At 47.7% G+C, this 21,596-nt stretch overlaps 1 protein-coding gene across 1 annotated transcript in view; it reads right to left on the bottom strand.

Moving 5' to 3' along the window:
* The window catches only part of ILDR1 (immunoglobulin like domain containing receptor 1), a 192,603-nt gene that overhangs the window by 63,120 nt on the left and 107,887 nt on the right, over positions 1-21,596 (bottom strand). The window contains exon 3 of the mRNA XM_069635973.1: positions 4,091-4,240. Coding sequence (XP_069492074.1) covers positions 4,091-4,240 — 150 coding nt within the window. The remainder of the gene's footprint in view (positions 1-4,090; positions 4,241-21,596) is intronic.

Genomic DNA, 21,596 nt, shown 5'->3' with positions numbered 1-21,596 from the left:
GCGTTCTTTCCTTCGATGCTGTACCTAATCTTGTGATGTTTACTAGATTATCCTAATGCTTGTAGATCTTTGACAATTGCATCTAAGAGGCAATTCAAGCAGGACTCATGGCCCTTACTTGGATAACGTGAGGCCCTTTCTCGTGTCGCTCTCCCCTATTCATACCTCTTTCACTCACCCTCCCTTTTCTGGCTTTCTATGCACTTAAGGCTCTTTGAGCAATACACACACACCTTCACCCTCAGCCCTGGATTACCTGTGAGATCCAGACCCTCAAAACAAAAATGCTCCATGAGCTACGATGCATGTTCAAATCCTGGATACCCACCATTCTTCCAGCCTACAAAAATTCCCTTGCTGCCCTCATCTTTGCACTGGACTCTGCCAGATCCCACTAATTCACAAACCTAATCTCTTCTTTTTGAATTCACCACTCCAAACCATAATCTACCCTCCAAGCTTTCATCACATGTCCCAAGCCAATATCCGCTGCCTCCTCCCTCTCTGCTAATGACTTTGAGCACTTCCTTTCCTCTAACATCTCTACAATGTGGGACACTCTCACAGCCCTCCTCTCTTTCCCTTCCCTGTCCACCACCTCTTCTACTCTTGACTTCTTTCCTACCAAATGAACACCCATCCTTCACAGCAATAACCCATTTTGCACTTAGATTGGTCCTTTTGCTCCTAAAATGTACAACAACGTACTCCAAATCATGTGGCCTCATCTCTCCCAACCTCGCCCTCATCTCTACCTGACCCTGCTACTCCTCACAGTGCTGCCTGATAATGTCATTTTGTATATTTGGACAGTGCTTCTCTTTCGTTAAAAAGCACCTGTATCCCCAAACCCCCTCAGTTTAATGTTACCTTTGTAAGTCACTTGTTTCGTATTTTTTTTTGTTTCGTTTTTTCCCTGTTCACATCCTCATAAGATTGGCTCTACACTTGTTCTCATCTTGGTGCTATTGTACTTGCACCCTTCCGTAAAACATGCCTCGGCCATCCGTAAAAGTCATATCTGATCAAAATCGTCATACCTATTCTTCAAATAAATAAAAATATATATGACCCTAAAAGAGGGTGCCAGTTGTGAAAACCATGTACTCTAGTTTCTTTGCCCCTTGGATTCGGGGAAAGGCTCAGTATGTAGTGAGAAGATGCCATGGCCTCCTTATATGCAGGCAGACAAGGGAAGAGGGGGCCAACTCTCCTTTAACGCTTCTCAGTGTCCTGGATCTCGGAGCGAGAGAGCGCTTAATTACCCTTGCAGCTTCCCTCATAGGTGCTTTGTATGCTCCAAAGGGGCTGCTCTAGAATGGATTCCTGATATTGTGGGTGTTGGCCCTTTCCTAGAGGGGATATGGTCTTAACCACATTCTTTGTTCTTCCCTGGATGGCCCTCTTTTGCTCCCCTCTTACTATTCAGCCTCCCCTCGGCCGCATGTGGTTTCCGCTCCTGGGAGCTTGGGTTCAGAGGCATTGGTGTTGGCATGGCCATCATTTTTATTTCTGCTTTATTGCCTATTCCTCCTCGTCTCCGAGGGTTCTTCCCAGGAACCGTACTGCTTAAGGGTCTTCCAAGAGCCTTGGACTTGTGCTGGGGAAGAGATGGAAGGGAGCGAGCAGCCGATTAGCGGTTTGCTTGGGTTGCGCCCTTGATTCCTTCTATTGTGCTCGGTGACATGCACTCCATTTCAGCCCATCTCTCTGAAAGATCCTGGGTCTGACCAACAGAGGCCAACACCATGGTGGATGCATCATTGTGTAGGTGGACTTGGCCTCAACTCCCTTTTGTGTGATCTGCCCATCTTAGTGTGCAACCCAAGGAGCCATTACCCTGTGCTGCAGCCCGACTCCTCGTGCGACGGGGCTCCATGGTCCCAGTTTTTCCTCTAGGCAATCCTAAGGGAGGCAACCACAGCGAAGCAGGGCACAGAAGGTTTCAACAGATATATTGAGGAATGATTGACAGTTTTTTTGGGGATGGGGGGGGTTAATTTCCTCTCATGTGTCAAGTATCCCATCACATTTGAAGTGCCACACCATATGTTAAAAGGTTGCTCTATTATAATTACAGAGGTCACTGGGCAGAATGTTCTAGAGTAAAGGTTTGCAACACCACCAGTGCCAAGGTTGGTCATTTTAAAGATGTAGAATATATCATTTTCATGTGTGTATTTAGGATACCTCGTTCATACGCATTTGCTTCTATTCGGTGTCCAGTCAAATGGTCGACAAATGGTCGACAGGTCAAATGGTCGAATTTTTTTTAATTTATATATATATTTTTTAGGTTTTCGTTTAGGGAAAACAAGGGTGTTTTAGCAAAAAAAAGGGGGTTGAGGGGGACCCCCCCCCCCAAAAAAAAAATGTGGAAAAAAAAAAAAAAAATCGACCATTTGTCCTGTCGACCATTTATTTTAGACCAAATGACCTAGAACCCTTCTATTCACCATCACAAAGTGGTCTCTACAAATCACGTCCCCATAACTCCCTGGGTTTCAACATCATCACTGATCTAGAGCGAGGCCAACCAGCGGTACACAGACATGTGGCCCACTTTCCCCAGCTCCCTATCGTGGCCCCTCACAGCCTCTACAGTTGGCACAGCAGGGAAATCAAGCCATGACATATGCACCACTTCAAATGAATGCCCCATTCCTTGCCGAAGGATTGAATGCCATCCCTTTCCCATCCTTTCATAGCCCACCCACTCATTTACATCACCCACAAGTCGCGCCTAAATCGCCTCTAAAAAGAGAACCGCCCCATTACAGTGCATCCAAAGTGAACACAGGTGACGGCTACTGCAGATGCATTTCCTGGTGCGGGGAAGACACCGTGGACACTGCGGTCCAGTCTCGGCATGGAAAGGAAGAGATGTCAACTGTAATGCACCCCCTATGCGGTGCACCCATATAGGGGCTGAACAACCTACGCGGGTGCACCATATGCCGAATCATTTTACCCGGCATGCCTAGCCCTCCATCACCCACCATGCCACCACCATGCCACCACATGCTGAAGCTGGTCAGCCTGATAATACTTGGAAAAATTAGAGCAACCAATCCCCCATGCTTGTACGGCAACTTCAGTGTAGAAAGAGCAATACATGTAGAGCCGCTTCTGCAGAAGACTCGGGCAAGAGCACAATCTGATGGCTTAAATAATGGCATGCGAAGGGCTATGGGCATAACTTGAAATCAAAGCAACCACCTAGGTAATATAACTATTTTGGTCATTTCAATTTACGCATGAGGGACAAAGGCAACTGTGCCCTGAATTCTATGGATCCGCTCAGTCTTGCTAGCATGCGTTCTACACTGCTTCTACATGTCAGGAAGTAGCTCAATACCCTCCTCTTCAAGAAATGTCTCCTCCCTAACACATCGGTTGGGTGGAGACTGTAGTGCGTGAGAACCTGAGACTGGATGATCTCCTCCCCCTAGATTGCTCACCCGGTTGCTGCCAAATTGACCACCCACCCACTCCCTGGTTGTCCACTCGCTGCTCCTTTGTATTTCGACTTCCCTCTCTGTCTGCGCCCCCTATGATTTGTGAAGCGCTCTGCTGCTCCCCAAAGCTAGATCCACGCTCGATAAATAAAATAATAATAATACTCAGGACATACTTAAGCAAAGTGCATCAATCGGTACACCCAAATATCTAAAAAGACTCACTAGAGACGATAAACAGGAAATGTACCCAGTCCCTCAGACTAGCACCAGAGTAATGGTTATAGAGTGGACTTAATGCAACTGATGTGAAGTCCAGATGTGAACCCATATTGCTTGATGGTTTCAAGCACACTTGATAAAGACAGTTGTTTAATTTACAGTCTGGCATCATCAGTATATATGGATAGGACATGGTGCAGGCCAGCCACTTGTAAACTGTGGTCCGAAAAGGTCATGCTAAATTTGCAGGGTACGGTTCCCTCCCAATTGTTCCAACGGATTAGCGGAGGTGCTGAAACACAATCGTTCGTCATTGCACAGGCCATGGCACCCTTATACAGCAGTCTACGAGAGTTTTGCTTGGCGAAACCAAAGCCTGACTGCCTTCATGATGAATATCCCTTACTTACGGTCGCGCAGGGTGATCTTGCGCTGGCGGTACTCTGCCCCTAGCATGGGCTCGTTTTGCCCCCGCCGTTGAATGATAGTGCGCACCTCCCTCTTGCTGTCGTTGCAGTCATCAGCAGGGTCCCGACCGAGGGAGAGCGAGGCCTGGAAAGCTGAAAACAAATACAAAAACTAAGCAAACCAGGGCCAGGGAACAGCAACCGTCATGCATGAAATAAAACATTTATGGGACTTTTTTTTTTAAGCTTTAGGCACTTACCGCTGAGAGTAATGATATGAAAACCACAGACATGCAACATTGCAATTTGGTGTGCATATGAAATGAATCAAGTTGTAAGGATCTAATACAGGGGTCTGGAACCAGCAGCTCGCCAGATGTTTTGAAATAAAATGACCCCTCACCATTGACTAGCTTGGCTAAGGCTAATGGAAGTTGTGGTTTAAAACATCTGGAGAGCCAAGAGTTGCACACCCCTGCTCCAAGACCTTGGAAGGCAACAGTGGTGACAGAGGGCAGAGAGACACATGCACCGTCCTGGGTTACCCAGCCCTCACCCAATGAAGGGCAAGCAAGTCCTAGGTGTATGAAGTCAACAGGCTATAGCACAATGCAAAGTTGCGGTCTCTGCGAGTCCTGTATGATTGCAGGAGTAACCCACTCTGGGACAAATGACCTAATGTGAAATGCCCAGCAAAGTTGACCAAGAGCTCTTTTGATGGGCACTTCCCTAGTGGGTGCTCTGAATGGATTAAGGAAGCAGCAAGACCTAAACACTGGAATCCATGGGGTGGATATCAGCAAAACCACAAATACTTATTTAGCACAAAGGCAGTGCTGAGCAACTGAACAGATACAAATGTATGGAGCAAATATATCCCAAGCCTCTGGAAAACGCAGAGAAAGATTAAGCCTATTCTGACACATGCAAGTCTAGGAGCCACAATCTAATCAGGATGATGGAGAAGATCCTGCGTTGACCAACCAGTGGGAAATCAGCACACCGTAAATAAACAAAGACATGGCTTGGAGTAGTCTTTTGCATGCCAACTGCAAGGATATTGGCTTACCAAACCACGCGTTCTGTATAACACAGATGGAAGGCAGGTCATCCAGGCTCCCAGATAGAGGTGTGTGTCCTCGACAGATATCAGAAGAGGGTAGATGCCTTGCAATCCCCTTGGGAAACGCCACAAAAGCATGGCTTCCAGGACCAGCAGATAGGCATCGGAGGAAAACTATCTCTGTATTAAATATCACCAGGGTAAAATCAAAAAAAGTGTCACAAAAATGATGCTTTATGATCCACCGACCACCAACTGAAGGGTGAATTTCACACAAAGAAAACCAGTAGATGGCCGATTCGGGTCAATAATTATTCCTTGGACTCAAGTCTTCTCATAGCAAATACATTGGAAAGAAACCTTTCAATGAATGCAGATGCTTTTTGCCACTACAGGTTTCCCGACAGAAGCACAAAGCTGTCCCTGCTAAATGGAGAAGCTAACAGAGTTGAAATTAAACTGAATCGAATCATCTGCATGATGAAGCTTGTTCTATGAAGAGACGTTGACGGATGCTGGAGGTCCTGAAGAACGCAACCCAAAGTTTGTATCTTGCAGGAACCGGTCGACCAGTTCTTAGGGATATCCTTAATTTGGTTGAGATGCCCCATTTGAAAAATATTCATCCATCAAGCACTCCTCTGATATCTGTCGCCTTCTTGAGGAACTGGACCTGGACGTCCTCGGTCTCACTGAGACATGGTTCACAGCCAGCTCTGCCACCAGCTTCGACACACTCCTACCTGACGGTTACAAGATCCTCTCCGTGCCCAGGCCCAACCGTTCAGGGGGTGGTGTTGCCCTTATCTTCCCTGAGTGGATTCCTGCCACTGTCACTCCTACGCAGACCTACTCCTCTTTTGAATGCCTTGTCTGCCGACTCTCTCTCTCTCCTAGCCATTCCCTTACCGTGGCTACTATCTATCGGCCACCTGGTCAAATTTCCTCCTTCCTCTCTGAATGGGCTGACCTCTCCTCCTCACTCCTGTCCTCAACCACCCAACTCCTCTTTCTCGGTGACTTCAACATCCACCTCGATGCCTCCTGTCCCCCCACTGGTCTCTTTCGCGAACTCTGTAACTCTCTCTCACTCTCTATTCTCCCGTCTGGGCCTACTCACTCTGCAGGGCACACTCTTGACGCTCTGATCTCTTCTGACCTTCCCCTCTCCCCTCCTCTCTCCACTCCTCTCTCTTGGAGTGATCACTTTCTCCTATCCTGCCACCTCTCCCTCCCTACCCCACAGGCAAAGCCACCCTCTTCACTGCCACCCACCTTCTCGGTCATCCGACCCATGAAGCGTGTGTCAGTTGAGGCTTTTGCTGCTACCTTCTCGCCCCCTCCTCCCCCCTTGGCTGACTCCCACCCTGACACAGCCCTCTCCATGCTCTATTCCTCTATATCTGATACTCTCGATATCCTTGCCCCTGTCATGAGAATCCGCCTGAAGCCCAAAGCCAAATGTAACTCCTGGTATGACTCGGATCTCGTCACCCTAAAACGCAAGTGTAGGGTGGCAGAGAGGAAATGGCGTGCTTCATGTTCATCCTCTGACAAACTGGCCTGCCGCCTGCTCCAAAGGCAATACCGGCTCTCCGTTCTCACCAAGAAGAGAGCCCTTATCCAAGCCCGCATCTCTGAGGCATCAAACAACTCGGCCGAACTCTTTAAAATCTGCAAGGAGCTGGCCAACCCTGCTGCAGTCTCTACCTCTCCTGTCCCCTCCCAGGCCCTCTGCACTGCACTGGCCTCGCACTTCATCTCAAAAACTCAGGACATCCTGTCCTCGCTCTCCTCCTCTCTCCTCCCTCCCTCTCTTCCCAGCTCTCCCTCTTGCTCTCTTGCAGCCACCCCTCCACCCTCCTTCTCTGCTTTTCCACCTTTTTCTGCTGATGAGGTCTCCAGACAAGTCCGATCTATGAAAGCCTCGTCTAAACAGGTTCACCCCTGTTCCTCCAAAACCATCAAGGACCACATCGACTCCCTGGCTCCTGTCCTGGCTGACTTCTGCAACCACTCATTCGCCTCTGGAGTCTTCCCATCCCCCCTCAAGCACTCCCTTGTGCACCCCCTCCTCAAGAAACCCTCTGCCGACCCCTCCTGCCCGGCCAATTATCGCCCAATCTCCATTACTCCCTTCCTGGGTAAGCTCCTGGAGAAACTGGCCATCTCCCAGCTTAACCTCCATGCTGACTCTGTTGGTAATCTGCATGACCATCAATCTGGCTTCAGAGCTGCCAGAAGCACGGAAACTGCTCTCCTGAACATCCGTGAGGACCTGCTCCTGAACCTTGATACCAACACTCCCTGTGTTCTCATTCTGCTCGATCTCTCCTCTGCCTTTGACACTGTCAACCATGCCATCCTGCTCAACTGTCTCCGTGATAACCTGGGTATCACTGGTCAGGCTCTGGCCTGGCTGACTTCTTTCCTCTCCGATCGACCCTCCCAGGTCCAAATGGGCTCCTTCCTCTCTGACATCTTTTTCTCCACCTGTGGTGTCCCCCAGGGATCCAACCTCTCTCCCTGGCTTTTCAACCAGTATCTGGCACTCCTTGCCCACCGCATCGCCGCTCTCTGCCCCTACTTCCAGTGCTATGCAGACGATACCCAGCTCATCTTCAGGCTACCCTCAGCCTCCTCCTCTCCTTCCCTCATCTCCGACTGTCTGTCTGCTATCCATGAATGGTGCGCCGCCAATGACCTCTGCCTCAACGCCAGTAAGACTGAGATTCTACTCATCGGCACACCCACTCCCTCCTTCCCTGCAGCTCTCTGGCCGGCCTCCCTTGGCCCCCTTCCTGCCCCTACCTGCAAGGCTAAAAACCTCGGGGTCATCTTCGACTCCACACTCTCCTTCTCTCCTCATATATCTGACGTTTCTAAGAAGTCACACTACCAGCTGCACCTCCTCAGAGGTATTCTTCCCTTCCTCTCCTTCCCCCAGAAGCTCACTGTCTCTCGAGCCCTGGTTCTCTCAAGGCTGGACTACTGTAACAGCCTCTATCTTAATCTGCCTGCCTCCACTCTCCGCCCTCTGCAACTTATCCAGAACAGAACTGTGAGACTTGTCCTTGGCCTCAAGCCCAGGGACCGTATCTCTCCAGGACTGAAATCTCTTCACTGGCTCCCAGTGGCCGCGAGGATCAAGTTCAAAACCCTCTGCATTGTCCACAAGGCCTTCTGGGGCCTGGGACCAAAATACCTCCAACTCTCTCTTCCTAAATATCTTCCCTCACGAGCCCTTCGCTCATCCGTCTCCAACTCCCTCATGGTCAGCCGTTTCTCGAAGCAACGAGCTGGGGGTAGATCTCTCTCCGCAGCAGGGGCCTCCCTCTGGAACAGCCTTCCTGCCTCCCTGAAACTTGAGGAGAACCATCTCCGGTTCCGGAAGCACCTCAAAACCTTCCTCTTCGCTTCTGCCTTCTCTCTCCCTCTCCCCTGCTAATCCTGCTTAACTCCCCACTGAACTCAGCTCAAACCTGCATCTGGGCCACTCTCAGCAACCTCGGTCCAGGGCCCAGCCACTCTCCACCTGCACTGCCTCCCCGGCTCCCCCTGCACTGTGGGACTGTCACTGTATCCCTACAGCCCCTTTCCCAGCACTTGCTCTGCACTTACCTCGCACTTGCCACCAGCTGGCCCTTTCTATTTATTATTTATTATTATTTTATTCTATTTATTTTTTTTTACGCTACTTACCTTGTACTGCACTTCCCCCCCCACCTCCTCCCCCCTGCACTTCCTCCTTTTCCCCTTACCTCTGCACTTGCGCGATCTGAATGACACCTGGCCTAGTAGGATCGTTTGTCTGTTTTCCCCTTGTTTCGCTCCCTCCCTGCCTCGTCGCGCCTTGAAACACTTGTGTATAGGCGCGTTACAAATACCATATCATATCATATCATATCATACATATTCAGTTGAGGGTTTGGTAATCCGCACCTGAATGCATTACTTTTAAAATATTGTTTATTCTCTTCACCATTGGGCCGGGCTGAAGTAGATTGCCTTTCGAGAACTAACATGGACATAAGATACTAGTAACTGTAGATCGGGGTTTCGAATTTTCTTCTATCCCTTTTAGATAGATGGTAGGTCACCGGTACCTAGGGTTAGCTTCTCTATTTAGCAGGGAAAGCTTAGTGCTTCTCTAGAGAAAGAGGTCGCTTTCTGTTTTTGGATATAAGAAACGCACAGGTGGCCCACAGGAAAGCACGCTAACAAGACAGAAGGGCAACCATCAAAGGTGTGGGACACAGCAACAGCCACTTGGAAGGCAAGGCACACACACCCCTTTGCATCAGATAATGAATTTAGGGTGGCAGGCGTGCAGACTAACTGCAGGCACCTGTAAAGCGGACAATTATTTGCTACTCAGCCATATTGGAGTTGATGGCTAAAGATGTTAAAACAAGAAGCAAAGCTTGATAAAGCTAATGCATGGGGTTGGCAGTCTGTACCATTTCAGGGGTTTTGGACTGTGCCTCCCATAATCTGTCACTTTTGACTATTCTGGCCTGGGATGATCAGAGTTACACTGCAAAGCACCTGGAGATCCAAAGGTTGCAGCCCTGTGCGTGTACAGGAAAACGAGTAGAGGTTGTTATGGGGGTGAGAGGGCACAGAGTGATCAGCTTAATTCGGGAGAGTTGCAGAGGGTGCTGGGCGTACTGCATCAATCTGTGCAGGGATATAAGAAGGCTTCTGCCACAGGCAGGCATGTCTCACGCTACTGCAGATACTGGAAGACAGTAAATAATGCATTTAGCCTGCATTGCCATTCAGCACACCTTCCTCTGCTGCTCCTGGATAATGCATGCGCCACCAGGGTGCGCCTGGACATTTACATGTTCTGTGCATGTGGGCTTAGCTGTACAGCTAGACGCGCAATTAGTCTATCTGCATTAGAGAGCGGCATTGCGGTGCAAGGCGTGGGCGGGAAAGGAAGGAGCCAAGGGGTGGGCAAACCAGTGCATATGAGTGATCAGTGGTAGAATTGTACCAAAAAAATAAAAAAATAAAATAAAAAGAAGTGGAACACTGAAGTGATGCACCTTCTGAAGCAGTGCCAATTAATCACGTGATGTCCTCAATGACATTTGTGATGGCATCTATAATGTCCTGGGTGTTAGTCTTAGCAGTGCACAATGGTGGCGCGAGTTATGGGTGCTTACCTTACCATAACTGGCGAATTTCAAGGGTTTTTCGGTTTTACTTGGAACCATAACGTCCCATTAACCAAGTTCTTTTTAGTGAATTTCATAGGTTTTTAGTAGCGCAACTTAACCATAACGTCCCTTTAACAAAGTTTTTTTACTGAAATATATATATATATATATAAAAGAAACTCTGTGCTGCAGAAGCTGCATTTGCGAACTTGATATGAAAGGAAAAACCCAAGTGTAAATTTGCTCTTGTGCAGATCAGGAAAATGATGTTTGACAACTAAATGTCAAATGACACCCTGTGCTCACACAGAAATGTGATTGAATATGTGGGTATAGGGGTTTTGCTATAAAATGTGCATTATATTTATTCCCAAAAAGACGTGGTTTCTGTTGAAAGGAAAAAAAAAAAAAACTCTGAAACCAGCAGAACTGGTTTTGGGCCTAGGCATTGACTTCAAGGATGCCCGGCCTGTCCCCAGGAAAAATTGCATTCAGAAGAGAACCAGCCCACCAGGGCACATGAAAGGCCCAAGAGTGTGAAAACTTGCAGCCTCGTCAGGCTGGTCGGCATCCCCGCAGAAAGGAACAAAGGACCCAAGTGGAACTAGCATTTCACCAAGAGATGCGATTTCCTGCAGCACCCATTCTCAGCACAAACTGCATAGCTTCAAAGGGCGATCATAAAAGACCTTTGTGCAGGATGACCCAGGAGGGAACAATTTGGCTGTGGGGGTTTTGCAGGACTGCCCACTCAGTGACTAATCCACCGCCCACACAGTGACTAACCGAGCCCATTGACTTTAAAGAACTGTTGTACCTTAAGACATGTTTCCCTCAATATTATGCCAGTATTTCATGGGATTTTCAGGGTGAATTATAAATGGCACAGACATGAAACTTGGTGAAGATATGCAAAATATTAGTGGTCATGCGTTTAGCCATTTGCACAATTTTAAATATTATACTTTTCATTAAAATGACGAAATTGTGACAAAGGGCGATGCAACATCCCACAGAGTTGGCGATCGGACAGTCCAATTCCCTGTGACATATGGAATATGCATATCTGCTTTGTATGATGGTGACTAACATAGATTTGAAGTTTTGCTCCATAACTCATTTTGGTAAAAAGTAGCGTTGGGGAAACAAAGAAAGGTCATAAATGCACACACATAAAATGATGTAATTTCCCCTGAACCAATTGGCCCAGGGGGAGGAGGGAACTCCAGAGTACTCCCCCCCCCCCAGATTGTAAAATTCTATGATGTCACTTTGGCTATATAAGCGGGAGACAGAAACACAAGGGACAAGCCACTAAAATCCAGACCTCAAGATCCAGGAAAGTGGAACCATCCCTCCATCCAGACAGAACCACCCACCCATATCAGCCACACACAAGCATCCAGGGAGAAAGGAGGAAAGGCAGCTGATCCCATCCAGGAGAGCCCAGCTGTCCCAGTGACCCGATCTCTTGGCCCTGCTGTCCAGAGACCTCGCTGGCTGTCCAAATTCCCAAACTGAAGCTTACCTTGTAAGTATCACATAACGCTCTTTTGACCCTTGTATCCTATTCAAATCCCATTGAAATCCCAATTAAATCCCAAATTGCCAGTATCATCTGTTCACCTTTTGCATTGACGAATCTGTGTTAGCCTATGTCTGTTAGCGTATTCCTCATTATAATTCTTTCAGTTATCTGTGTAAGTCCCTAGTAACTTTTGAAGTAAATCAATTAATTTCCCTATTGAAAATTCTTTATTGTTGCCATCCGGAATCAACAATTTTGTTGAGTGCGTTTACTAACTATAGTCTTTAAAACATAGTCTCAACAGAAATAGGTTTGGTTTCACAAAAAAGAATTTGCTTGTGCATTGTGCGTTTCTATAAATTCCGGTTTGCATTCTTCCCATAGAAAAACCCAAACTATCATCCCATAAAGAGTATACCTTTCCCTCAGAATCCTATATGTCATGTGCCTGTGTTTCTAATCCTAAAAACCGATTTCCTATTTTGACAGTTCAGCCCTTCTCTGTGGCTGCCTGTCATCACAAATTCTGTGTACAGAAGAATTGCCATTCTGCCGAGTGTGTTTCTTTCTTCATTGTCCTTTTCCCCAAAAATCAATTTTCTTACCTGTGTTCACATTGCAGTAAAATCTGAGTGTGCCATTTTGCTCCTAAATAAGGTTTTCATTTTTGTTTCTGGCCTCCCATCTTGGGGTGGTGGGCTGAATTCAAAAATCGATCTTTCACTCTTCATACTGACTCTGTGTCACTGCTTTCCATCCACAAAGAATTTCGTTAGCAGGTATTTGGGAGAGGTGTTGCAGGGGGAGTGCATAACCTGTGTGCCATCTGTTATTTTTAAGAAAAGCGATTTTGCTTCTGGTTTCTATTAAAGGTTGCTGTAGATTATGTTCGGAATTTGAATAAACTGTATTGTAGGATTGTTGCATTTGTATTGCCACAACAGTGGTGGCTGCTGCCCACATTGTTTGATTTGCTTGATTTTCATTGAATTCTAACAAATTAATAAATATTATATTGTTACACACCTGTCTCGTTCATCGTCCATTCCGACACAGGGTATCTGTTAAGGTGGGTGTGAGATGGGTTGGGGGCCTTCTCAAACCAAGGGCCTAGGGCCAAATTAAAATAAAAAAGCGTTTTTATTGTGCGCCATATTCATTGTCAGTGGAAGAAGTCCCTGGCTGGAGTGTACCGTATTATAAAACCGTTACACCAATGTTTGGCCACTTAGCATTTTACATACTTTTTTGCAGTGCACCCTCATTTGAGAAGTGATTAATAGAAGCAGTGAATTATGAAACAAACAAAAAAAGTCATTTTGAAATCAAACCGTATTTCTGCTGAAGATGGCACCAATCCCGAACATGTTGTGCATTACATAGCTCAAGTTAATTAGTTGTATATCCTTGCGTGTTCAAAATCCAGAAATTATATTATTTCCATCCCCCTATACAAGTGACACAAACAAATGCATCTTGCCTCGAGCACATGGTTCATAAGAGCTCTATGGACAGTCTTCAATTGTTTGAGTCCCGAAACATTGCATTTACAATTAAATGGTTGATAAATCAATTGTGTGTGTCCTCAAAAACACAAGGGCTTGCATGTGGACACACTAGCTAAAAGTACCCCTAAAAAAAAAAACTAAAAAAAACCTAAACTCAGGGGCACAAATTCAAGTTGCAAGCTGTTAGTCATAAAAACGAACGACACCCGTCGCAGCCCCAATTCTATAAATACACACAGCACACCATGTCTAACTTGCCAAGAGTCCAATTCCACTAGCCAATAGCTAGCGGCCAGAGCAAATGGAGCCCTGCCCAAGCACATCAACAGATTTCAGTGGCAATAATCCATATTGTAGCATTTTAAACAAAGACCCAACCGAGTCAATAGGTCTAAATATACCCGTTTATTCTTATGCTCAAAATTCGCATTTTAGATGCAAGCAGACGCCCTTGACCCCGTCCAAACTTCCACCGCCTGGAAACGTCACATAAACACACAGTGATTTTCTGATGGCCAGGGAGTTTCTCAATGAACAATGACCAACAGTCTCCTATTATCCTAATTGCTATAACGTAAGCCTGGCCTCCCTATTCTCTGCCCGCTTGCCCAGTTCATAAAACGAGATGCCCCTTCTGAGCGTCCACAGTCGGTCCCTAATATGCCCAGACAACTGGAAAACCTTTGAAAGGTGGGGTGAGTGGGGGCTGGCACACAAAGGGATGCATGCAGATCAGGCATTGAAATGCACTGGAGCAGAACACATATCAGAAGGACACGAAACAAACCCTTTCATTTACTAGCCAAATGCCAAGCCATGTCCCACAGGATAGGGCCTTTCCAACTAACTTCCCTGGACATGAAAATATGGGCCAAGTCTTCCTGAGTCGCCCACCCAAAGCCTGTAAATGTGCTTCGGAACACTTGCCTTGTGTACAGGTGCTTTATAAATAAGCATTACCTACGCAGCAGCGCGGTGTGGGAATTTACAAATGTTAATGTCCCTGCGGTGTGCCCAACTACATTAGCTTCAGGCCCTACTAGTTAGGAAATCCTGGCTACGCCTCTGTAAATACTCCCTACTTCCTAAGCACAGAGAACTCCTGGCAGCAGCTTCCCATCCATTGCTTTGCATCAGACAGGTCTCAGTTGGCTAGTGATAATGGACTCCTGGCGAGTAAGAAATGGTGTGCTCTGTGTAGCAGGAAACTTGAGGGGGTGCCTTTTTAGGTTTGGCTAGTAGCTTGCAACTTGAAAGTGTTGCCCCTGTATAATCAGACCCAGTGTAGAAGGGAGCCAACCAAATACAAAGCTGGCATCAACAGAGCCGTGGTAGGTGGGGTGGGGGGGTTAGAGGGTGGAGGGGAAGCGGGGGAGGCGAGTGGCTATAGCCCAGGGTCTTTTGGTTGTAGCCCTGGATAGAAGCTCAGGGGCTGCAACCAAAAGGCTGGCTAGCCCCGAGTCCCGGCATTACCGTAGCCCAGATCTTTTACAAACCTAGCAGCACCCCTGGGCATCACCCTACCTGTGTTTGCGTTGTGCAGGTCTGGCAAAAGAAACATTGTAAAATTAAATGCTCGTCTTCCATGTATGAATAAAGTTGTGGGGCATGGGCTAACAGTGTCATAGCTAAGAAGCTTTCAGGCGCTGCACGCCTTCCCTTACTTGCCCCCCTACATCTTCAGAGATGCCCGAGGTAGGCAGCATCTCTGGGCACTTTTATCTCATAGGTACTCTGCACAACTGTACATATTTATTTACCTTGAGGTTCGGGGCAGACATGTCCAATAACAGACGGCCAAGCCTTTTCAGGGGCTCGGGGGCGGTGTCCGATGTTAATGCCTAGCACAATAAAGATGTCTGATGTTGAAAACACTACCACTTTGCGTCCGCCTCTCATTTCTGACCCCTCATCTTGCTTTCTAACCACACCTCCTTGTTGGCGGTCCTAAAAGCGTAGGTCTGAAACCCAAAAAAGAGGAAGAGGGTTCAGTCCAGAGTGCAGTGCCCCCTACCCACGAGAGGAGTAGTGCAGCATTGGTGAGGCACATACTTGGTTGTAGAACAGAGACGTGGGACTGGGGTCAACTAAAAGGCTTGTACCATGTGAGCGGGTCTAGCTTTGAGGGAGCTGCCCAGCCATGCATGTCTCCCCATTTCTGTGCAGGGGTGAACACAGCGCACTTGCATCTCCAAATGCCTTTGGATACCATCACTCTGTGCAATCAGCGTCACTCCTGACGATGGATGCCGTCTCCAGGGTTCCATGTAACTATGTCCCTGCAAAAATGTTGCAGTTTTTTGCAGAGACGTTACTACACTGGACATGCGGGGGGACACCCTCGCTTTTATTTTTTTTAAATGGGAGCAGGGGACATCCCTGCAACCCGTCCCCATACATAATGCCACCATATATAATGTCGCCAATGGCTTTTCCCGGCGACATTATGTATGGGGACATTATTACCCGATACCGTCTCCAGGTGGAAAAACAAGTACCTGAATGCATTTCCCCTCATTTTCACCGGCTATGCGCTCCCCACCATGTCCCCTTGGTAATTTCCTGTGGTCCCATATTCCATCAAGAAGAATGCCAGCCTGCAGTATAAACTGCTGAACAGGGTATATTACACCCGGCATAGGCTGAATATGTTCGCCAGGGCCCAGACACACACCTGTCCTAGATGCCATCTTGATGGGGCAGATCATACACACATGTTCTGGTCATGTCCCGCTCTGAATGCGTACTGGACGGAGATCTTAGGGGCTCTCTCTGAGATTGTGTTAACTGTAGTGGACCCGGACCCGATGGGTGTACTGTTCGGGGGATGGGGTAATGATGATGTCAAGAAAGTGTCCAAGTTCCTAAATGTAAGCAACATGGTGGCCAAGAAATGTATATTGCAGCTCTGGAAACGTTCATCTCCGCCTACTTTCACAATGTGGTTAAATGCACTCACTTCGATGCAAACCTGCGAGGAGGAGTACATCGCGTCACTGCCGGCGCATTCACGTCCCAAAAATGTACGGACTGCATTCTGTAGCTGCCTCCACAAATGTGCCGACGAGGCGCCCAACACCCACACCTCTCCTGCCACATGTAACAGAACTGAGCCGTTAACTCGCCAGGTTACCCTGCACTAAGTGAACAATATGTTATGTGCTTTCCACCACTGTGCAATAGAATGTGAACTGCTGATGTTGCGAATGCTCATTGTGTGTAACTGCTGTTAACTTTCGCCAACAAAAAAAAAAACAAGAATGCCAGCCACTACCTAGACACTTCCAACAGGAGGGGCTAAGGATTAAGCGGCTCAGACTGGATTTGTATTAGGGACAGTGAGCTTTGAGGACATTCACTTGGGTTTAGCGTTCGGACCCGGCACCACACTGAGTGAAACAGGAAGACAATCACACTGGGTGACAGGGATGGATGGGAAGGAGCCAAGTGATAGATAAACACTCACTGACACATCCTTCATCCAGCTCCTCAGACATCCATATATCACCTCACCAATCCAATCCAATCCAATCTTCCACCATTTACTTAGATTCCCTCACCCACCCATCCGCACTCCTGTACACCTGCTCATGGTACTTGATTTATGGTCTCCGGAAGGATGAAAGGCTAAATCGGTCTTGCCAAGGGATTCAAACTTCCAAAATGTAGGCTGCTCTCATGTAAAAGACCTCCACTTTGGTAGGTTATGCATAGATGTGCGCCCTTAGTTACACATCCGTTCACCCAGCCATAGATCCACAAACTCAAATCCATTCATGATCCACATTACCCATTCATCCGTACTTCAACCCACTGACTCATCCATCCACACCAACCACTAACCCACTCATCTGCTCACTTATCCACTATCCCCTGCCACAGACCTGCTTATCTATATAGAGACTCAATTCACCCCGTCCACCCATACATCCATCCATCCATCCATCCATCCATCCATCCATCCAGTCAGCTCACATTTGTCCATTCAGTCACCCTTCCACACACCCACTCATTCATCGATCCATCCACTCATCCACCAATTCATACACACACTCAACCATCAATCCATCCACTCACCCAGCCACAGCAATACTCACCCATCTACATAAACACAAATTATGCAGCAGCTAGGACCATACCGATCAATACTTCTGTTTAGGATGTAGTGCTAACTAGTGTCCAGATACCAATTTGCAGTATACATGTTACTCTCTCGTTTCAGAAGATGGGAGTACATTGTTTGGGAGTAAAAGTAAGCCTCATTCCTGGCTGGTCTATTTATAAGCAAGATTTAAAAAACAATCTTGTAAGGCAGGCGTTCTTTGTAGCTAGCAACTCCCATAAATTAAAAGTATGTTTTATTATAAAGACTGTCATTACATCAGGCAGCACTACAGCAGATCTCTCTGTGGAAGGTGCTGTTCATGTCATTTGTTTGTAGACATCACCTGTGCAGTAAAGGTGCCACTACTCCATGACCCCATGCCTTTTGTCAACATTCCTAATTGAGCCACACTGCCTGGGACCACTGCCCACGATGTCAAAATCCTGCTCTGACAATTGCTCTGGTAAGCAACATGAGCACACTGGCCTGGACCACACACCTTCCTCGGACACTCCGACTGCCTTGGTTATCTCCTGCTCCTTTCCCTACCGGCCTAAATATAAAACTCCAAACTCTGCACCTACTGAAATATGCATCTTCCTGTGCCTCTTTCCGAAAAGCTCACTGCGGTTTTCTTAATGCCCTGCTTCAAAAAATGTGTATTCACAATTTCGATTCTCGGGTGTTCCCTCAACCATGCATCCTCCATGTTGTACTGCTTTATAGTCCTTACTGGCAAATTCCAATTTAGGTGTGCTTTCTAATTTGCGAATTGATCTTTGATTCTGGACATTCTAGTGTGCTCATTGATATTGCCTGCTTGGCCAACTGGTGAGATTCTACTGTTGCATAGGTCTTCTAACCATCTCTCGGGCTATCCTCCGATTTCTGTCCCTGCACCCATGGTGCTCTCAGTCTACCCTATCTATTCTAATTGCTTCTCCATTACCTATCCTCCTTCTCTCGTGAAGTCTGGAAGGAAGACATTTAAAAAAGGCACTCCTGAGATCCAACCCTGGTCTGCCCATTGCAGACACCTACATCAATGCTTCCTCCTGAGTAGACTATCACTAACATTCTCTTTGCTGTTCCTTCTTCTGACATAGGGACTCCCCATATGGTCTCTGTCCTCTCCCCTTTTTCTTCCTCACTCCTGGCTGATTTTGCATCTTCCAAGTGCACCATTAATGTCTATCACAATGGCACTGTCATGGCCCAGGGCTCTCAGCCTAATCTCCTCCTTCCTGACAGGCATCTTCCATCTCTCCTCAACTCCCCCCATCCTACCACCCCTCATCCCTCCTCTCACACCCAGTGTTGGCACCCAGCCCCTGTTCCCCCCCTTGCAAATCATTTAAAGGGGCCAACAAGCTTCACTTACCTACCCTCAATTCTTGCTCATTTATCAAACACTCCTCTGACATCTGCCGCCTCCTGGAAGACCTTGACCTTGATGTCCTTGCTCTCACCAAGAAGCGGTTCAAGGCCAGCTTTGTCACTGCTTTTGACACTCTCCTCCCCGAGGGCTACAAGATCCTGTCCAATCCCAGGTCCTCCCGGCCTGGTGGTGGTGTGGCTTTGATCCTCCCTGAGTGGGCTCCTGCCGCCATCAACCCCACTCAAACCTACTCATCCTTTGAAAGCCTAGTCTGCAGGCAATCTGTCTCACCTACCTTCTCTCTTACTCTCGTTACCATCTACAAGTCCCCCGGACCAACCTCCCTCTTCCTCTCAGAATGGGTGGTCCTGTCCTCCTCTCTTCTTGCCTCCTCCCCAAAACCTATCTTCCTTGGGGACTTTAACATCCATCTGGACTCTCCAGATGTGGCTACTGTACTCTTCTGCGACCTCTGACTCTTTCCCTCATGACCCTTCCCTCTGGCCCAACCCACTCTGCCAGAAACACATTGGATGCTCTCATCTCAACAGACATCCAACTCTACAACCCTCTAACTACCCCTCTCTCCTGGTCTGACCACTCACTCCACTCTTCCCACCTTAACCTCCCCTGTCCATATGAAGCCTACCTGCCAATGCAACTCTTGGTATGACTCCGACTTGGCAGCTTTGAAACGCAAGTGCAAAGCTGCAGAGCGAAAGTGGCAGGCATCTAGCTTATCCTCTGACAAACTGGCCTAGATCTCTAGAGTTGTTTGCTCTATGAAAGTCTCCTCTAAACAGGTGCTTCTCTTTTCCTCCAGAACCATCAAGGACAACATTGTTTCTCTCGCCCCAGCCTTGGCAGACCTCTGCAACCATTCCTTTGCCACCGACTCCTTCCCACAACCAATTCAGCACTCTCTTGTGCACCTTTTCCCTAAAAAAGCAGTCTACTGACAATTCTTGACAGGCTAACTATTGCCCCATCTCTAGCACCCCTTTTTTGGGCATACACATGGAGAAGCTAGTCATCCCCCAACTGATCCTCCCACTCCGAATTGGCTGGCTGCCTCCATGACCACCAGTCCGGTTTCAGGGTCTGCCTGCTCCTTGGCCCCTCCACCCACTCTCTGGCTAGCCTCGTGTCCCTTCCCTTCTCCCACTTGCATATCATCTTTGACTCCTCTCTATCTCTCCGCACATCACGGACCTGCCAACTTTCAGCTCCACCTCCTCAGGGGCATTCTACCTTTCTGCACCTTCCCCCAGAAACTCAAAGTCTCCAGAGCTCTGGTTCTCCCTCAGTTTGACTACAACAACAGTCTCTTCCTCAATCTGCCTCTATCCTCCCTTCGCCGCCTTCAGCATATCTAGAATAGGACTGCAAGACTTATCCTTGGCCTCAAGCCTAGGAGCTGCACCTCTCCAGCCCTAAAATCTCTCCACTGGCTCCTGGTGACCGCATGGATCAAATTTAAGACCTTATGCATCATCCACAAGGCTGGGGCCTGGGCCCGTCTATATCCAGCTTTCCCTCCCCAAATACATACTTGTCCTGGTCCTTCGGTACTCTGCCTACAAATCTCTGCAGATCAGACTTCTTCTCCAAGCAGAGAGTGGAAGGTAGATCCCTCTCTGCGGCTGGATCCTCCCTCTGGAACGGCCTCCCTACCACGCTCAGACTTGAGCAGATTCTTAAGTTCAGGAAACTTCTCAAGACTTTGCTTTTCTCCTCTTTCTTCCCTCTCCCCCTCCTGTGCTAAACGTTCCCTCTGCGAATGGGGCAAGGTTGGGCTCCCTTCCCCGGACTAGCCCCAACCTGGTCCACCCTGTCTTTGCACTCACCCTCCCCACTCACTTTCCCCACTCACTTTCCCCTGGCACTTGGCACCTTGGCCCCCCAGCACTTGCCCACCCCACTCCCTGTGGGCATCCCACTCCTGCACTTCTCCCTCTCCCCCATCCCTCTGCACCTATCACCTTGTCTTGTACTTGCACAGTAGGATTGTCACAGGCCAATATAACCGTTTGCCGTTTTCCTATGTCCCCCACACCCAACTTGTCTTGTGGCGCTTGGAAACACTTGTGTATAGGCGCCATACAAATGTCCAATAAATAAAGTAAAAGGTCACAAATGTGCATACCTGTTAATCCTTATTTTTCTCTGTTGGGAGTACTCTCCTGAATTTAGGAAGTAAAATAGGCAGGTACTGTGCTTCTTGTAGGATTAGTAATACTTTAATCAGGGCAGTGCCAGTACTCCCCTGCAAGACTTTAGAACTCTGAATGGAACAGTAGCACAATTTCGTTTTTGGAGTACACTACTCAAGATGGGATGGCTACAGTACTTTTCTACTGAAGGCAAAACCTGAAGAAAAAAAAAAAGACAGTCAAGAGCATCTAAGGGACTAAAGTTTTTTTGAAAGGAGCGAAGATGGCGCTTTTCTAGGGGAAATGCAGTTAATTCATTGAGACAGACAGATTGGACAGTTCTCTCAAGGATTGCAGTACATTAAAATAGACATTATCAGAACTTCTACTGGTATATATAATAGAACAGTACATAAAACCTGCGATGCTACTGCCTCTACTCTACACTGCCTGTGTGTGCAGGACTACTGTATCACACTACTTGTGACCCTGTGTAGATGAAATTTGCATGGAGTAGCTCTCCCTTGTGTGGGGTGTGTGTTAGTTAAGCCTATACCGCAGCTGCCTGGTGTACCTGCGGTGTGTAAAGAAATTGAGACCTGCTGA

The sequence above is a fragment of the Ambystoma mexicanum genome, chromosome 7p, assembly GCF_040938575.1.
Source record: "Ambystoma mexicanum isolate Mex_15411 chromosome 7p, UKY_AmexF1_1, whole genome shotgun sequence".
In the NCBI taxonomy this organism is placed as follows: Eukaryota; Metazoa; Chordata; class Amphibia; order Caudata; family Ambystomatidae; genus Ambystoma; species Ambystoma mexicanum.
The sequence above is the reverse complement of the archived record's forward strand: the minus strand, read 5'-3'. Positions and strand labels throughout refer to the sequence as shown.